The 19,502-nt window shown below is 41.9% G+C and overlaps 1 protein-coding gene across 1 annotated transcript in view; it reads left to right on the top strand.

The window, feature by feature from the left end:
- Positions 1–19,502, top strand: part of Bcar3 (BCAR3 adaptor protein, NSP family member) — a 120,426-nt gene that overhangs the window by 25,289 nt on the left and 75,635 nt on the right. Inside the window, exon 3 of the mRNA XM_008837475.3 lies at positions 14,611–14,650. Coding sequence (XP_008835697.1) covers positions 14,611–14,650 — 40 coding nt within the window. The remainder of the gene's footprint in view (positions 1–14,610; positions 14,651–19,502) is intronic.

Genomic DNA, 19,502 nt, shown 5'->3' with positions numbered 1-19,502 from the left:
CTCTCGCCTCCCCAGACTGGTAGCACCAGTTTACCATCTGTCTCTGAGTTTGCCTAGCCTCACATAAGTAGACTTATAAATCGTTCCTGGCTTATTTCACAGAGCGTAATTTTTTTCAAGCTTCATCCATGTTATAGCATATGCCAGAAATTCCTCCTCTTTAAGGCTGGATTATATTCCACTCTACATCCATACAACATTTTGTCGATTCAGGCACTCGGTGGTACTTGTATGGCATCTACGTTTTGACTTTTGTAAAGAATGCCCCTGTGCACATGAGTGTATTAGTTACTTTTTTGTTGCTGTGATAAAACACCATGACCAAAAGCAACTTATATAAAGAAGAGTTTATTTTGGCTTATGGTTCCAGAGGGAGAGTCCATAATGGTGGGGGAAACATGGCAGCAGGCAGCCAGGGCAGGACGCTGAGAGACGACATCTTGACTGCACACAGGAAGCAGAGAACTAGAATTGGGCTGAGGCTGTAAATCCTCAAAGCCTACCCCCAATAACATGCTTCCTCCAGCAAGCCTCCACCTCCTAAAGGTTCTATAACCTCCCCAAACAGTGCCACCAACCAGGGACCAAGTGTTCAAATACATGAGCCTATGGGGGACATCTCTCATTTAAACCACATTAAGTATATAAATATTTCTTTGAGATCTTGTTTTCTGTTCTATGAGTACACTCAACAGTGGAATTGCTGGTTCATATGGTACTAGTGCCATGGGCCTTATAGGCCCTGTTGCAATGTCACATCAGCAGCAGTGTCCCTCACATAGGATCCTTCTTAAGTCCCATCAGGCTTATCTGGATAATGATTGTATTTTAAAGTCCATCAAACTGGGACCTTAATTCTGTCTTCAAAAGTCCCTTCGCAGCCGTACCTAGATTGGCGCTTGACTGAGTCATCAGAGGAAAGAACTCTTGGAGGGGGCTTCTGCCCATTACTGTGAGGTTGTTGAGCTGGCTAGGATCATCACAGAAAGGCTCACAGGCCATGGTGATGACTAGGGGCTTTGCTTTGAGGTAGGAGAAGTCTGAAAATGCTGAGTGGGGAATCATCTCTCTGCTGCTGTGTGGAGAGAAGGTTGCAGAGCAGTAAGAAGCTGGGGAGGGCACCCCAGGCATCCAGTAAGAGTAAGAGACAAAGGCATGTTAACTCTTGAAGAGCTTGCAGTTCCCCAGATACACCATGTCATCACATGCCCTTGGCTTTTGACATGTATCCCCTGTTGCCTGGAACATTTCTCATCACCACCTATCCCAGGGCTGTTTTACCAGCCTGCTCAGGTCTCAAAACTTAGCTTATGTGTTGTTGAAAGGCCCTGCAGGGTCTCGTCCCCACCCCACCCCCACCCACTGGGTGTCACACTGGATGTCTTGATCTGTCCTCCCCATTTGCCTGAGACCTCTCTGAATGTAAGGCCTTTGTCTCTCATCCTTGTGCATGACACATTGTAGGTGTTTGAGAATATTTGTGGGATGAGTTCAAGAAATGTGGGAAATGCTGGCCAGGAAGAGGGCATGGAATTTCATTTAGGGAGTTGCTCATGTAGAGGGAGAGACTATATAAAAATATATATATAAATACATATATAAAAAATGGGGTGAGGATACTATGCCACATGCACGAAGTGGGGTGCCAGTCCTGCAGCTTTTGAGTAAGTGTGGAGTTATCTTATTCTGAAGTAGTCTGGGTCTAATTTCTCACAATCTTTTGTCACATGAAATAATGATCTTATACAGATGACTCTTTTTTTTTTTTGTATCTCAAAGGATTTTTGGTTGATGACACTATTAGCCACTAATTTGTTCTACAATATTTAAAGATTTAAATATTTAAATCTGTCATTCATTTAAGACATTTTGTGACTTAGGACAAACAGGGAACTTTTCCCTCATTTGTATTCTAACCACTCGGGGGTGGGGGGGGCTTTTTTAGTGAACTCTTTAACAGGCATAACTCAAAATAGCAAGCACTCACAGATCAGGTGTCCTTTTAAGAGGAAGGAAATGACCAATCTGGCTACTAATAAGAAAGTAAATTGTAAGTATATCATTTCCATGACTCAAACATTCCTAAAATGTAAACTTTAAAAAGTGGGATGTTTTTAAATGACTAGAATAAACAGTGATGTTATCTAAAACTTAATGAACTTTAAAATAGTAAGAGCTAGGTTTCACTCTGCTGCCTCCCCTGTCAACCAGTCAGAGTGGGGCAGCATGCCCACCCACCAGGAAGGACTGTGGTGCCTGCCAGACCCCTCATTTGTAACCAGAGATGCCCACATCATGGATTCACAGGGTAGAGATTCATAATTAGCATAAGCCAAAAATATTATTTTTAACCTTCCCCCTTGCCAAGACCCTCTGTTTGTTTTCTAGTGATCCCTCTTGGAGAATATAAATCTGTGGTTCAAGACTGCTTGCTTCAGTCTTATGTGAATAATTGGATATTCTATTTCAAGTTAGAGGCGGGTCTCTAAGGCTAACTTCTATGCTATCTGGCCCATTGGGAATGGTATTTGTGTGGGAAAATGCTGGCTTCTTTCTGATGAGCTGAGTTTGGTGGATGGCTGAGAAAGAAAAAGACACAGCCTTCTGTGTTTAATTACCGTTTAAAAACTATTTTTAAATTTAGTTCAGGGCATTGATTTTTAAAGTATTTGGATAGGGGCTTGAACCAAGGGCCTTGTGCATGTGTGCATGCTAGGCAAGCACTCTGCCACTGAGCTATAGCCCCAGCCCCAACCAACTTGATCTTATGGCTCTCAATCTTCCCATAATCACTTATGCCTTTGAGAAGGTGCAAGGCTACTTAGGAGGCCTGATACTTAACTGTGTGAGCTATTGGACTCCCCTCCCAGGACAGAATGGACAGACCTTGCCAAGTTCATTTGGGGACATGGCCAAGGGGGATTTTGGTGTGTTTCCTCTTGTTTTCTCCCAAGGCCTTTCAGACAAGGAAAACAGAATAATCCTGGGGGAATGCCAAATACCTCTTGTAAGGTTCTCCAAGTGACTTGTCAGGATTTACTTTCAATCTTAGAGTGCTTTCCAGTCCATCCATGCATGGGAACATGAGCTGAAATGCTCTGTGCTGATGTCTTCCATGAGCCAACTGAGACCACTGTTGACAGGAGCTTAGGAGACAGGCTCTGGTTTCCTGAACATCAAGTGGCTTCTCTTGGCTTCACTTTTTGTAGGAGAATGGGGCAAGTCAGAGTGATAGGCAGCTCTGATCCATGCTTCTCCTGGCCTCTGTTTCTGGATCAACTGCACAGCTGAGTCCTTCGGCTGTTGCTATGAGAGGTGGGTAGTATACTGGTACCCTGCTAGATGCAGTATGATGTCATCAGTTAGAGGATTGGTTCAAACCCTATAGCAGGGGTTCAATGGCCTCAATAGATACCACAGGCTAGCAAATGAAAACCCAGTGCCAGGAATGGACTCCCTGTTTTGGAATTGTTGTCCAGAGAGATCCCATAGACCCTCAAACAACTCTGGCTGTTGCTGTTGCAGTTGGTTACCCATCAGAACTTGATGGTAAAACCCTATTACTGTAGATACTACATATGTGAGTTGCAAAACAAGCAAGGAGAAACTAGGCTAGTACTGACCTAGAAGCTACATCTCTGCTGACTAGCTTTCATAGCACTAGAAGGTGCTATGCATGGTACTGACAGAGAAAGGGAGTCATCAGCCTTTTCCAACTATGAATCCTGCGAACTACAATAACAACCATCTTGGCAAAATATGCCAACTGGTACAATGGTGGCACAAATATTAGGAGTAACCAACCACCTTCTAATTGGGTTTAAGGCCTGCTTTGTAAGATGGAATCCATACCTGACACTGTTATCAGGACCAAGAACCTGTTGCTAGACAGGTCATAGGATGGTGGCACAAATATTAGGAGTAACCAACCACCTTCTAATTGGGTTTAAGGCCTGCTTTGTAAGATGGAATCCATACCTGACACTGTTATCAGGACCAAGAACCTGTTGCTAGACAGGTCATAGGATGGTGGCACAAATATTAGGAGTAACCAACCACCTTCTAATTGGGTTTAAGGCCTGCTTTGTAAGATGGAATCCATACCTGACACTGTTATCAGGACCAAGAACCTGTTGCTAGACAGGTCATAGGACAGAGGAGAGAATCTACAACTATTCTGCTAAATAAACATAGTTTAAACTGACTCATAGTGACTTATACTTCTTGCAGCAGATGGCAATTAACAGAGACCCACAACTGTTCAGTGTGCAGAGAATGAGACTGCAAAGGGCTCAACCCTAAGTGAGTCACTTATATCTGACCATCTCCTCCAAAGGCTCAGGGATCATTGTGGAAGAAGGAGCAGAAAGGTTGTAAGAGCCAGAGGCAGTAGATGAATATGGGAAATTTGACTGAACACCACAGGGTAGTTATACATATGAATCCATAACACTTATGACAGCATGCACAAGACCTGTGAAAACCCAAGCCAGACAGGGGCCCAGCGTGGATGGGGAGGCAATTGATAGATACTGGGAGGAGAATCACTTTCCTTTACTGGTATGACACCTGATTGACCAGACTCCAAGGGATAGACCTACACCAAAGTGCACTTGGGAAACAGATTAGACTTGACAGGCCTTTTTAAAAAAGACACATAATAATAGAGGACATGAAGTTGTAAGGAAGGGAAGTAAGGTGGAAGTGGAAGGGGTCTGTATATGATCAAAGTATATTGTATGAAATTCTCAAATCAATAAAAATATTAAAAATAAAAACCCAGCTCCCCCCACCTCCAACCTGGTACCCTCTGTTTTATCATCTGTAAGTTGGGGACAGTACTACCTGCTTCACAGGATTATGATGATTAGATATTCCAATATCTCTAAATACTTTAGCTCAAGATAAATGCTCTATAAATACTTTATTGTTTTGTATAAAGACAGATAATCTCCACCCTTATGCTTTACCTTTTTACAACTGCCTGAAAGCAGCCTGGCCAGCCCTTGCCTGGGACAAATGACCATCACCTTTCACATGTCTTGGCAAGGCAATTTCCTCCATTTTAAGATGGTGTTAGCTGTTGGAAAGCTCTTCCTTAAGTGAGGCTGAACTCGTCCCATGGATTCATGCTTGCCTCGGTCTAAACAGAGTATTTGCTTTTTCTTGCACTTAAAGACCTTGAGCTATATGGTGGCAATCCATTTGTGTCCATCCTCTCTTCAAGCATAAATGGGCCAAGTGTCAAGACTCTCATCTCCCTATCCCAAGTCCTGGTTTTCTGAGTCAACCCTGAAATGAATACTGCAGACATACCCTGACAAGTGCCTCTTACCTCTATTTAACCTATCAGTGTAGCCTAGGATCCCATCAGATCCTCCATAACTTGTTCCTTCTATTTCACAGTTAAATTTGGTCAAATAAAGTTGACATCTTTTCCAACTCCTATTTATGTACATACAGTTTTTAGATTAGAAATTCAAAATTTATCTGTGTTTTACTTTACCTGATTAGATTTATCCTTCACCTAAACAACTTTGGGGGAAGGCAAGGGACCTAACTGAGGTTATTTAACATAGCTCATACAGCATATATTATGTCATGTATCAAACACTTTAAAATATTTTGATAAATTGGGGCTGGAGAGATTGCTCAGTGGTTAAGAGTATTGGTTGCTCTTGCAGAGGACCCGGGTTCAATTCCCAGCACCCACATGGCAGCTAACAACTGTCCAAAACTCCAGTTCCAGGGGATCTGACACCCTCTTCTGACCTCCATGAGCATTGGATGACACGGGCGTACCTACATGTATGCAGGCAATACACTCATACACATAAAATAAAAATTATTAAAAAGTAAAATATTTTGATAAATTAATTGCATCCTTATTCAGTCTTCACAACCATCCTATGATATAGGTGCTGTTCTTATTCCCAAGTTCTCACAGTGTGGAGTCTGTGTATGTAACCCTGCAGCATGGGTACCTGTCCATGAAGTAGCCCTGTTGGACTTTCTTCATTCATCAGTTGATCACTGTGCCATCAAGTCACAATCATAATATATGAATGGTATGGGGCCTGTGTGGGCACTTCATAAGGACCTTTCTAGGTTATTAGGGATGGCATTTGGTTTTGGTGGGATATGGTTTGTTTGGTTTGAAACTAAACTACTGATTACTAAATAAGTTGGGTTTTCTATGAGTTGTTTGGTCATAGCAATGTTATGATTTCCCAACGTGCTTGCTGAAATCCAGATATAATTTAGTTACTTCATTCCGTAGAGCAACTCAACTGTTTAGCATATCACATAGGGAAATACAGTCATACTTTGTAATACAGGAAATACAATACATTACAGCTCTTTTTTTTTAGATGGAATTTAATGTTATCTAAGATCTGCCCTTCTCCCCATATCTGGGTATAAAATCCCTTTCCTTCTGCCTTTTGAGCTGGAACATTTCTTTCTCCCATCTTCAGAAATGCACATTAATATTAACTGCATTTCAAGCCTCAAACCCTCTTGGGAAGGGACTGCTTAACCAGCACCTCCCAAGGCAGGTATTGTGCCCTGTAGCTCCTGAGGCAAGGCCAGCCTCAGTGTCCTTCAGAGATGGGATCATCTGGATGCTGGTTGGTTTGTGCTGTCTGTCAGCCCAGCATCCACTAGAACACTCCTTTATTGTAGCAGGGGAAAGGATGGCTGGATACTGAGGACAACATGCAGCAATGGTGTGGACCAGAGTGGCCCAATGCCAGGGCTAGCTCAGACTTCCTGAAGGAAAAACACCCGAGAATCTCTGACAGAGAAACAACTTACTTTCTTAGGGAAGGGGGGAAGATGGGACTCCTTGTGAAATTTGAGGTTTTCAAATAGCTTGTCCTCAGCTCTGGACATTGGACTTACTATTATGAATTAGGTAATTTTAGTTACTGGTATGACAGAAATCTAAGCAAGCCTCACTGATAATAACGTTAGAGACGAAAGGAACTCAAACCTCCAGTCTCTAGCCAACTCTTGGGAAATTGCTTGGGATTTTTGTTTGCTCATGGCGGCTATTTTCACCTCTTCCATTTAAAGCCTTGGCTGTAGAAGAGCATCCTTTGGGATTCTCTGCGTTAGTTAGGGCCCATGGGAGAGCATCCCTTTTTATTCTTTAATGCACATCTCCCACTTGTTAGGAGTGGCTTTTGGAGAACAAGTTCAAGGTGTTCAGTTGTACTGTCACACCTCTCCCTCATTCTTGAGCAGCTCTTGCTCAGTAGAACCAAACTTTGAACCTTAAAGGCCTTCACTTAATTGCAGACATTCCAGGGAATGTTCTGGGTGGCTTTCTGTATAATTTTTACCAAACCTAAATCATTCATCTGCTGCTACATAATGTTTGAATGACTCATGTTAGTTTTCACATGCAGTCCACTGACACACAACTATTTCAGGGTCTCAAGCAGGAAAGAAAAAGATTATTTCCCAACACTAATATGTAGGAGCTTTACCTGCCACTGACCTGTGATGCCATTGTTTGTAGAAACATTACAAGTTGACCACACCTCAGATCTCCTTTGACTCTTTAATCAGTAAATCATGACTGAAAACAACAAAGTAAGGGGCTCTTTGGAAGACAAATGTCCTTCTGTTTAGAAGTGTTTTTTGTAGAGGACCCAGCATATTGGTGCACACCTTTAATCCTAAAATTCAGAAGGCAGAGGCAGATGGATTGCTGTGATTTTGAAGCCAACCTGCTCTACATAGGGAATTCCAGGCTAGCCAGAGCCACATAATGAGACCTCAAAAAGAAAAGTTTTTATAGAGCATAACTCACTGCAATAGAGCTTTGAGATATGTGATGATGGGACTGTTCTGTAATTGGGATGCGTAATACGGGCGCTACTAACCACACGTAGTTATTGAGCACGTGAACATTTTATTTAAATAGTCACTGTGGCTAGTGATGGATGACCATATTGGATAGTGAGGTTTTCAAAGGAAGTCATTGACCTGGGGACGTAGCACAGTGGTAGAATTCTTGCCTTACATACACAAGGCCCTGAGTTAAGTCCTCAGCACCATAAAAAAGATTGGGGGGGGGTAGTAGGAAAGTAATTTACATTAAATAGATGAATTTGTTTCCTAGAGAACAGGTATTGCTATTCAAGAGTTAGGCAGGTAAAGATTGTACTTTTAAAAGATATTTGTTTGAGGTGCTTTTTAATGCCTGATTAAAGCACCATTTATCAATCCAGAATGAGAAGCATAGAAGACCTTTCACTTAGGAACTGCTCACTTAGAGATGTGGTGCTAAGCAGACAAAGCTGTACCTGGCTCAAGGCTTTGTTGATGGTTTTGGTCTTGGCCATCAGGATATTTCCATGGTGTTTATAGGTTAGTATTTGACTTAAACAAGTCATGGAGACATCAACAGACCCCACTGAGTGTTGAAGATGGTGAGTGATGTGTGTCATAGATATTGGAAGTAGTATTAAGATAAAAGTAGAGTGAGAACAAGTTCAAAGCGATGAGGAAGTGCTAGATGCTGTAGATGCATTAGAGCATTCAACATGTAGCAAAGATTTTGAAGGGCAAGATCTGACCTGTCTATACCAAACCCTGCATCCCTGCTGCCCAGTGAGAGCAGAAGAAAAGTAATAGGTATCATGGGAATGGGGTCTCCAGAGTATTTATTGTACTTTTAAAAATATTTATTTTTTATTTTATGTGTATGAGTGTATTGCCTGCATGTGTGTAAATGCACTCGTGTCATGCAGTGGAGAAGAGAGGACATTGAATCTCCTGGAACCAGAGTTAAGGACGATTGTTAGCCACCATGTGGGTGCTGGGAATCAAACCTAGGTCCTCTGCAAGAGCAGTCAGTGCTCTTCACTGCTGAGCCATCTCTCCAGCCATGATTGTACTTTTTTAAAAGTCAGTGTTAAGATTGTGTCTATTTAAGGTATACAATGTGCTATTATGGGATATATACAGATAGTTAAAAGGTTACTATAGTAAAGCAAAGTAACACATCCATCATCTCACAGCCATCTGCCTTTGTTTTTGAAGGAAAGGCAACTAAAATCCACTCTAGCATGAATCCCCAGATAGCCCAGTTTTCTGTGTTCCAAGTGAGATGTGTAGGCCTGCTCATCCTGCACACGGGTATGTTTATGGTCTCTCACCTATTTCTCCTTCCTCAGCCCCTGCACCCCACACTATCACGTATGAGGTAGTATTTTATAGTGATTTTGATTTACTCTGATGATTAGTGATGTTGATCCCTTTTTTGCACACCTGTCAACCATTTTCCATTTTTTTTAGATAAAAGGCTATTTCGAGTTTTTCCTGATTTAATCAGGTTGCTTATGTCTCTACTGTTGAATTGTGTGTGTTCTTTACATATACTAGATATTAACCCTTTAATTGGGTAATATGGTTTACAAATGTTTTTCCTGAGTCTTCAGGCTACTATTACATTTTGTTGATTGTTTTCCTTTGCTGTGAGGAAATTAAAAAAAAAATTTTTAACTTTAAAAAATTATTGAGAATTTTATACAGGCATATAAGGTGTTTTGATCAAATCCTCGCCTACTCCCTCCCCTCCAACTCCTCCCATGTCTCCCCATCACTTTTTTTCTAACAACTTCATGTACTTTTTTTCTTTTTTTTTTAAGTTTATTTTTATGTGTATGAGTGTTTTGCCTGTGTGTATATGTGTACCACATGTGTGCAGTGCCCACGGAAGTCAGAAGAGGGTGTCGGATCCCCTGGAACTAACAGGTGGTTGTTAGCTGCCATGTGGGTGCTGGGAACCAAACCTGGGTCCTCTGCAAGAGCAGCAGTGCTCTTAACTGCTGAGCCATCTCTCCAGCTCCTCATTGTAGAAACTTTTTTATTTGATGTGATCCTGTTTATTTTTATTTTGTAAGCTGAGCTTTTGATATCAATATTGTACATATGTTGGTAAAAATACTTGAGCACTCAAATGATATGTGTATGTATGTGTACCCATATGTATGTTTTAAAATGAAGGTTCTTAAAGTGTCACCCATGGGCTCCTGGGCATCTCTGTGCTGTCCAGGGCATCTGTAAGTTCTAATCCATTTTCATACTGGTATTAAGATGTAATTGTCCTTTTTTTCACTGTGTTGACATTTACAGTGACAGTGTAACAGCAACGGTAGATGAACTTGCTGGTGCCTTGTACAAAGGGCGATGCCAGCAAGCACTCTGCTCCTCATCCCCATGCTCTCACTCACTGTGCTCCTCATCCCTGTGCTCTCGCTCACCGTGCTCCTCATCCTCATGCTCTCACCGTGCTTCTCATCCCCATGCTCTCACTCACCGTGCTCCTTATCCCCGTGCTCTTCATCTCCGTGCTCCCGCTCACCGTGCTCCTCATCTCCGTGCTGCCGCTCACCGTGCTCCTCATCCCTGTGCTCTAGCTGCCTGTGGTCCTCACCCCTGTGCTCTTGCTCATGCTGGTCCTCTTCCCTGTAGTCTCACAGTTATGTGAAACTAGTATTTGTGTTAAAATGGCTAATGAAGTTTGATGTTTTGGGCCAGGCGTGATGGCCCATGCCTTTAATCCCAGCACTTGGGAGGTAAAGGCAGGTGGATCTCTGTGAAGTCAAGGTTGGCTTGGTCTACATAGCAAGTTCAAGGCCAGTCAGGGCTGCACAGTGAGGACCCTTTCTCAAAAAGTCTAATAAAAAAGGTTTAAAAAGTATTTTAAAAAATATTTTATTAGCCGGGCATGGTAGCGCACGCCTGTAGTCCCAGCACTTGGGAGGCAGAGGCTGGCGGATCTCTGTGAGTTCAAGTCCAGCCTGGTCTACATAGTGAGTTCCAGGACAGCTGGGGCTACAGGGAGACCCTGCTTCAAAAAGATAAAAAAAATTATTATTTTTGTTTTATTTTATGTGTATGAGTGTACTGCATGCATGTATGTAAGTGTACTTGTGTTGTGCAATGCCCAGGTCAGGATGTCGGATCCTCTGAAACTGGAGTTACGGACAGTTGTAAGCCACCATGTGGGTGCTGGAATTTGAACCTGGGTCCTCTGGAAGATCAGCAAGTATTCTTTACCACTGAGCCATCTCTCCAGCCCCTAAAAAACCTTTAATAATTTAATTCTACTAGGTCTCAATTCTTAACTGTCTTTCTCATCTTTTACTATAACGCAATAGGAAGTAGGTTTTCCCTTGAGGTGACCACTCTCTGAATAACAATACTGACTACAGCTGGGGTAGCCTCAGAAGTCACTGAAGTCGGGTCTGGCCCATCCTGGACTGGTTATGCACCCCCTTCCAGGAGTGTTTGAGAATCAGCCTGGGAACTAGCTCAAGAGAGTGAAGTGAGTTTCATGTATGTATCTAGAAAAAGAGAGAGAGGAAGGCTTCAGCTTTGAAAAGGTGAAAGGAAATTATAATCAAGTATAGTAGGAAGGGCAAGGATGCCAGGCACTGTTCTAAAGTGACTGAAATAACGACATGTGGCCTAAAACATCTCATTCTGACAGCACTACAGCAAGACACATAAATTAAAAACTGAAATTTAAAAAATTGAAATTAAAATTATGACTATATGATCTTGGTATTTGACAGATATTTTCCTGGAAATGAATGACCCCCAAGGAAACTATTTGACTGTATTAGTTGCCAATGAAAAAGAAAAAGAAAACAAAAACCAAAAATACAAAAAGTACAACCTCAAGCTTTCAAGTAAAATTTAAGAGTTTTGAAAAACTCATATCTTTCACCATGAATTTGACAGTTCCTAATACTTAATAACTTCTCTAATGAGATTAGTGGTGATACTAACAAATATGATATTCTGTATTATACTGAAATGGGTCAAAATTTGAAAGATCTGCAGGCTTCAATAAACCAATGTTTTCCAAAGTATTGGTCACATATGTAAAGGACCACTCAAAGTATAAGAATAAAAGACTTGATTTCAGATTTCTTACTTACAGCTAAACTATAAAAAAACTACCACTTGCCAGCCTGTCATCCTAGCACTCAACAGGCGTAGGCAGGAAGATCATGAGTTCAAGGCCTGTGTTAGCTGCAGAGTGAGATCCTGTCTCAAAACAAAAACAAAGAGGAGGAAGAAGAGCAAACATCACTCACTCCTTTTGTTTGTTTTCTTTTTTAAAATATTTATTATTTTTCTGTGTATGAGTATATTGCCTGCATGTATGTAAGTGCACCTGTGTCATGCAATGCCCATGGAGGTTAGAAGAGGGTGTCAGATCCCCTAGAACTGGAGTTACAGATGGGTGTTAGCCACCACGTGGGTGCTGGGACTCGAACCCAGGTCCTTTGCAAGAGCAGTCAGTACTCTTAACTGCTGAGCCGGTCTCCAGCCCATTTCTCTTTTCTTAAGACAGAATCTCACTATAGAGTTCTGCCTGGTCTGGGACTCATTGTGGTACCCAGGCTGGCCTTGAACTTGTGATGATTCTCCTGCTTCAACTTCCTGGCTTTTGTTGTGAAAGTCGACCATCCTTAGGTATCCTTCCCTTTGCCAGTTACTTATCTGAGAGTCTGGATTGTCTTCATTCCAAGCAACGTGTATCACACAACACACTGAATGCAATAGATACACAAATTCAGCTGAATTCTACTAAGTCAGTCATGAAAAAGTTACAAAACTGCAAAACGGCACCCACCACTCTTTTCACTAAATCTTGGTTATGTTAACATGTCTATTTCTAATGTTTTATATAAATATAATGGGCTTTTTAAATTGATTTTTTAAGTTTCTCAGTTTTAATTTCTAATGTCAATAATCAATAAATATGACATAATACTTTTAGGGGTCCAATATAATTTGGAGTGTTAATAGAATGCTGAGATTAAAATGTTTAAGAGTCATCAATTTAGACAGTGCATACCTAATTCATACTTAAAGCGTGCATGTGTATATATGTGTGTGTGTATAAAGTACATTTTTAAATGTACATAACAGAAATATGGAGATGAAAAATGGCATTTCAGTGGTTCTAGCATGTTTCCGCCCTCCCAGGGCTGGACAGCTGGGTCTATAAGCATAAAATGTCCAGTCAGTAAAAATCACAGTTTCAAGAACTTAAAGGGGAAGCACAAGGAAAACGCTGGTGATGGAGTTTTAGTCACTGACGGGGTGCTTCCTCGGAACAAGACCTGATGACACTGCCGCTCTCTAGAGTGTGACACTTTCTGGAATGAGCATAGAACCAACATTAGAGACCTGCAGAGGAAGATACTGACGGCATGGCGGCCGGACTCAAGAGAGTTGGTGGAGGAGTACCAGATTGTACACTGTGTGCCTATGTGAAGGCTTTGGGCTCATACCCTTCTTTGGTGGGAACAACCCAGGACTTAGAGCTTAAGCCCCTCTCAGATCCTCTGACCCTGCAAAGGGCTCATGTCAGAACCTAATCTATTTGCCTGCAGAGCAGCATCTTAACACCAGCTTGCCTCCATGCCAGCATGCTGTATGCAGCTCTGAATCGTGAACAGCCACATCAGTGTGAGGAGGGCTTGGGGGTAGGATCCATCTCCTCTGCAGGGTAGCCTTGTTCCTCACCTGTGGGTTGGAACTTCTATCACAAGTAGTGGCTGTGCTGCTCTCATTCAGGGAAAGAGTCAATCACCAGCCTTGGGGTGAGCTTACCCTTCCTAGGGGGCTGCTTGTCAGGGAGTTCTGCTTCCCATGGAGACCTTTCTGTCACAAAGAAAATTGCTTCCTTTCAGAGAAAACCTTGCAGGCTTTAGAGCTCTTCTGTCCTTTATAAATGATGTCCTGTTGGCCAGGAAGTGTCACTTTTTTGAAGTTTAAGTCTGTGAAGCAGCATCTTTTCACATTGTGAGGGCATCTCCCTATAACCCTGTGCCAGGTAAAATGTTCCTTTCTTCTCCTAGTGCCTTGGATCTTCTCTTCACCGTCTGTAGCAAGTCACCCTCCCCAGTGCCACCATTGTCTGCTTTTAATTATCTAGTCAATCCTTATGTAGTATTTTAGTAGAGCAGCCATTAGATTCAGTAAAATACTAGGTAGGGCATTAGAGGAAATTTGGCCAAATCACCATTTTATACCAGAAGTGGGTGGAAAGTATTAATGATAAGAAGAGAAAAATGTGGTTGAGAAGAACTGGGCACAAGGGTACTCAGGCACTGGGCAGCTACCTGCCTGCTGGAGCCTCCATTGTCTTGCTGTCAAAGTGGACCCAGGCCAGTGGTTTACTGGGGACTGTCTGGGCATTAACCTAGAAGACATCAGTCCTGGAGAGGACTGTGTGTTTGGGCATCTGCGTACCCCCTTGGACTCTATTTTAAACTTGAGGCTAGTTTTTAATGCTTGAATGGACGTAGAACACATCAAATACTCCAGCTTTCTGAGGCCTACATTTGGCAGGAAAGCATGTGACACCTCTAGATTGAGGTCATGGTTATATTCTCTCTCCCCATGATAAGGATCTGCTTTCGTTCTGACTTCCTTACCTGCCTGTTGGGTATACTGTTTGGGAGGTGGGGGACAACTTAATGGTTTAAATGAATAGGGTAAAATAATGTCGGACACACTTAATTTAAAGAATACGTTGTTCTCATGTATATTTCTCTTTTCTCTTTTCAGGGACCCACATCTTCTGGACCCAACTCTGGAATATGTGAAGGTAGGAAACCAGGTTGTAACATGTAGTTATGACCATGGGTAATAGAATTCCCACTTCAAACACAGTGCTGGCTTACATGGAAAGCTGGCTAGATCATCTAAAACAGGAAGTTTGGCTCTCTCTGGCCTTGGAAACTTTATAAGACTCTCTGTCTCACTATTACAGGTATGTAGTCTTTCCTCCCTGTAGGCCAGATGTGTTTTAAAATTTCAAGCAGTAGAGGCTTGTTTTTTGTTTTGTAAAGTATGGCTTTTCTCTCATAAATAATACCTCCAAAGGGGTCTGGAGTTGGCCCCATATAATCAAACTCATCATTTTGGTAATGACATATAAGAATAATCATACTAGATAAACAGGATAAACAGATACAGAGGATTTTATGAATTCAAGTCACATTTTTCCACCAAATAAGGTCATTCATTCTTGTTGCAAAATGAATTCTTTTGTAAACTCTTGGTTTTCAGAGTTTGGAGGATTTGAAGATGGTAGATGAGGAATTATGTGCAAAGCTTTATCTTTTTTGTAGAAGACTAAATGAAGGTCCCTGATGTTGTAAGAACTGTCCTTTCCTTTCTAACAGTCACTGTCCCTCTCAGTGGCTAATGTGGGGCCAAGCAGTACTGTGGCTGACCAGTGAGGTTTGCTGTACAATGGACTCACAGTGCTGCTCACTCTCCAGTCCTTTTGAACCATCTTCTTTCTGAGCAGAAAGAAAATACCATTTTTACTTCTGCCTTCTGCCTTCTCGCCATTTGGGGATGTGAATGTTCACTTTGTTGTCTTTTATATTTAAACTATGATTAAATCAGATTTATTGAAAGCATCTCATTATTTTTTAGGGGAAATTGTGGTATGAGTTTGTATGTAGACTTTCCTCATTAGGACCCATAGTCCATCTTTATTCCAAGTTCAGAGCACTTGGACTGTTGTTTCTTTATGTACTTGAGCTTTCCTTCTAGGTTTGGCAGTCTCTCCCTCTTTAGACCAGAGGATAGATGGGAGAGGAGAAAGCGCCAGTCGAACTACCTGATCATGTGGAGCATTATATGGGAGTGTGTGGTATGGATATGGGTGTCATTTCTTCCCCTCACTTATTCCTGAGTAATGTCAGAGGTATTGTGACCACAATAAGTGTGTGATCCTAAGCCAGCAGGGCCCCCACACTCAGAGCTTTATAGACTGAGTATATATGCCCCTTATCTATATATCTCACCTATTTTTGTTCAGGTTGTGTGCTACAAAGATGATATTAACATAGACTATTTCAACTTAACTATAGCATAGAAAATATTCACTGGAATGATGCAGTGTGTAAGTTACAGCAGCCCTTTAAAAGTTGTTCCATTCCATGTTTAAGAGATGGGCCGACTCCCATCATAGCCTCGGTCCCTCTCTGTTCAACTAATATACCCCAATCTATAATCTACTAACTCACTTCTTTTTATTAAAGTCCAAACCCCTTTTGTAAGAATCCAATGACAAATTCTGCTAAAGTTAGACTATTTTAGAGTGGTCTGTTTTAGTACAGTACTCCCCACTTGTATATTACCTACAATCAACTGTGGTCCAAAAAATATTAAATGGAAAATTTTAGAATCAAGCAGTTCGTAAGTTTTAAACTATGTGTGTTTCTGAGTGGCATGTTAAAATCTTACTGTGTCCTGCCTCATCCCACCAGGAAGAGACTCATCCTTTTGTCTGAGTATCCACACTCTATATGCGCTGTCCCATCAGTCACACAGTAACACATTGACTGTTACAATATTGCAGTGCTTATGTACAAGTAACACTTATTTTATTTTACTTACTGGTCCCAAAGCACAAGAGTGTGATGTGAAGGAAGCACCCAGGCCTGAAACATGAAAGGGTCAATTAACCCTGGCACTATGTGGCAGCCCTACAGGGCATAGTGAAAACATAGGTTGTTTACAGTGGATGATAACTATGTATGTGTGGTTCCGGTCATCCACTGAGGGTTTTGAAATACATCCCTTGAGGATAAGAGAGGGACTGCTGTGTTAGCTCAGCTATTGCGTTTCATTCGCAAATGTCGATCAAACGTCGATCACTGTGAGTTGAGCTGTATTGACCAAGAAGATGTATGATGGATTTCCAGTCAATCTCCCCTTTGTCACAGCCCTCCTGTGTTCTCCTGGCAATGAGACTGATAGACTTGCCCTTTGGAGTCTTCGGAGGATCCTTTCTCAAAGGTGTTTTGAGTTTTTTTGGTGTTGTGCTTTCTCACTGCCCTGGTTTGAATCTGATCAGAGCCTTAAAAGATCTGTGTTCCTTCTGCATGAATTAGGGCTTTTGCCTTTTCATTTTGCTCTTGGTCTAGAGGGATGGGTAGGGAGTGGTTGGGCCAGTGTGGGATATTTCATTGCCTTCATAGGCTAGAAAGTTCTGAAAGTACATTCAGAGAGACTCTAAGCCCAAAGTCCCATGCACTCTACCTCCTAATCTTTTGGGTCTGTTCTGTCAGGTGCAAGACCACTCCAATGGACTTGTTCCTCAGAACCTGGCTAATGGTGTCAGGAAGGCCTCATGACAAGAGGATGGCTGAAGAGAAATCAAGGCAGATCAGAGTTGTAGATAAAGTGAGATGCAGTTGTAGATAAAGTGAGATGCAGTCAAGGCCCCTTGACTTTGAGTTGTTTTTTTTCCTATAATCCCCTGGTACATTTAATGCCTTTGGGGCATGGAAAGAAATGAAATTCTATGTTAACTATTTGTATGTACCCTCAAAGACCTTTCTGATAGGTTTAGATTCATTGGTTCAGTGAACAAGAGTTAAGGTGTCAGGTATTTAGGGATTCATGGTCACCCTAGAACAGAAGCAATCTGCTCACTGCCTGAGCCTGTCAACAGTAGACATATTCAGCTGTGGCCAGCAAACCACAGATGGAACCATGTCAGGAAGTCTGGACCGGGTCTCCCCTCCCTAAGCCCCTTTCTCCCACTGTGTGTTAAAGCTGCCCTCCTCTTAGCGGGAGACTGACTGTCTACCTGCTTTCCCAGTGCCCAGAGAGAAGCAACAGTTCTGGAACTGCCTTCTGCGCTCCTTGGACATGAGAGAGACAGGCGCTGATGCTGTCCGGATAGCTAGTGTGGCTGCACTGCAGTGTTAGGACAAGACAATGCTGGGAAGAGGATCCAAACTTCCATTCTGCCCTGTTTGAGTTCCCGTGTCCTCCGAATATGCTTGAGAGTTTGTATTTGTAGCACATTAATATGGCATGAAAGGGGACCAGTTTCACTGTTGCTTAGTTAAAGGCTAAGAAGCCCGAGAGCTGTTTGGGAGTTTGTTCACACTGCTGCTGGAGGCTGGCCTCCTGCTGGGCCTCCCCACCACCCTTAGACCCTGAAGACTGCATTTGATGTGTAGACGTGATGGGAAAATGAATGGCAGATTCAGAAGTAGCCCAGGGAGTTTGAGGTCTCCTTCTAATAGGAGAGATTTTGACTTTCATTCTGCCCTTGGAGAGGAGTTTGTTTTTTGTTTTTCTTCTTTTTCTACTTTCTCCTTGTTTTACTAGTTCTCACACCTTGACGGTCTGTCTGACTTTTAACTATTTTATATAATCACAGGGTCCTTTTCTGTAATCATATATAACTAATTCTGGCTGTATCTCAAAGGGATTGGAATGTAGACATTTCCACAGTGGCTCCACCTTCCCCTGCTGTCTATGGTACTGTTACTGACTTTGTTAGTGGTGTATAGCTCTGGAATTTTCCTTTGCGTACCTAGCATACCTGACCCTAGATAAAACCTTTTTCTTTTTCTTTTTTTTTTTTTTTTTAATAGAAGGAAACAGTTTGTAGAGGCAGTATCCCTGAGCACAACTTTGGGTACAATTTTGCCTTCTGGATTGCTCCACCTACCTCCTGTCTGGTCTTGCCATATTTATATCCCTATTAAGACATTTGCTCTATGTCCAGTTGTTAGTCATGGGTAAGGTGATTGCTTAGAAAATTTGATAAAATAGTGATGCTGAAATCATTCGTAATAATTGTTCAGTGTGTTGCCCTTCCAACAGAAATTCTGAGTTGTGTGTCCCCAAGGGAAGGGGGTCCTCCGGTAGCTCAGCTGGCCTAGAATTCACTATGTAGACTAGGCTGGCCTCAAACTCACAGAGATCTGCCTACCTCTGCCTCCTGAGTGCTGGGATTAAAGGCGTGCACTACCATGCCTGGCCCAGACCCTGGTTTTAATTAACAGCATAAACTTGAACTTACCATTTTCTCTACATGGTCCAGCATTTCCATAACTAGGAATTTGGGGAAGGGCTTTTGTTCCTTCTAATTTAACATTTGGGAATCTCTCTGTCTTTAATAGTCCAGAGAGAAAGACTTCTTAGCAGGTGATAAGGCACTCTTTGTCATTGTTTTTATTTGCTTACGTATTGAGATATGTTATCACTGTATAGCCATGGCTGGATTCAGACTCACTATGGAGCCCAAGCTGGCTGGCTTGGAATTTGTAATCATCTTGCCTCAGCCTCCTAAAAGCCTAGCTTATAGGGGTGTGCCACCCCTTACCAACTATGCTGTCATTCTTGATCATAAAATTGCCATATTGTTTCAAGTTGTGTCTTAGACACTAGGACCAAGGACCAAGGATCTGATGATAATCACCCACCTGTCCTGTCCCTTCAGAAGACTGGAGAGTTACTCCTATGATTGCTTTATGATCCATTATGTTCCATTTATTTATTTATTTATTTATTTATTTATTTATTTATTTGTGAGAATTCCACACATGCATATAAGGTGGGTTTTTTTAAGTTTATTTATTATTTTTATTTTATGTGTATGAGTGTTATGTCTGCATGTAGGTAAGTGCACCCATGTA

Source organism: Nannospalax galili, unplaced genomic scaffold, assembly GCF_000622305.1.
Source record: "Nannospalax galili isolate Female #2095 unplaced genomic scaffold, S.galili_v1.0 scaffold618, whole genome shotgun sequence".
NCBI lineage: Eukaryota > Metazoa > Chordata > Mammalia > Rodentia > Spalacidae > Nannospalax > Nannospalax galili.
The sequence above is the reverse complement of the archived record's forward strand: the minus strand, read 5'-3'. Positions and strand labels throughout refer to the sequence as shown.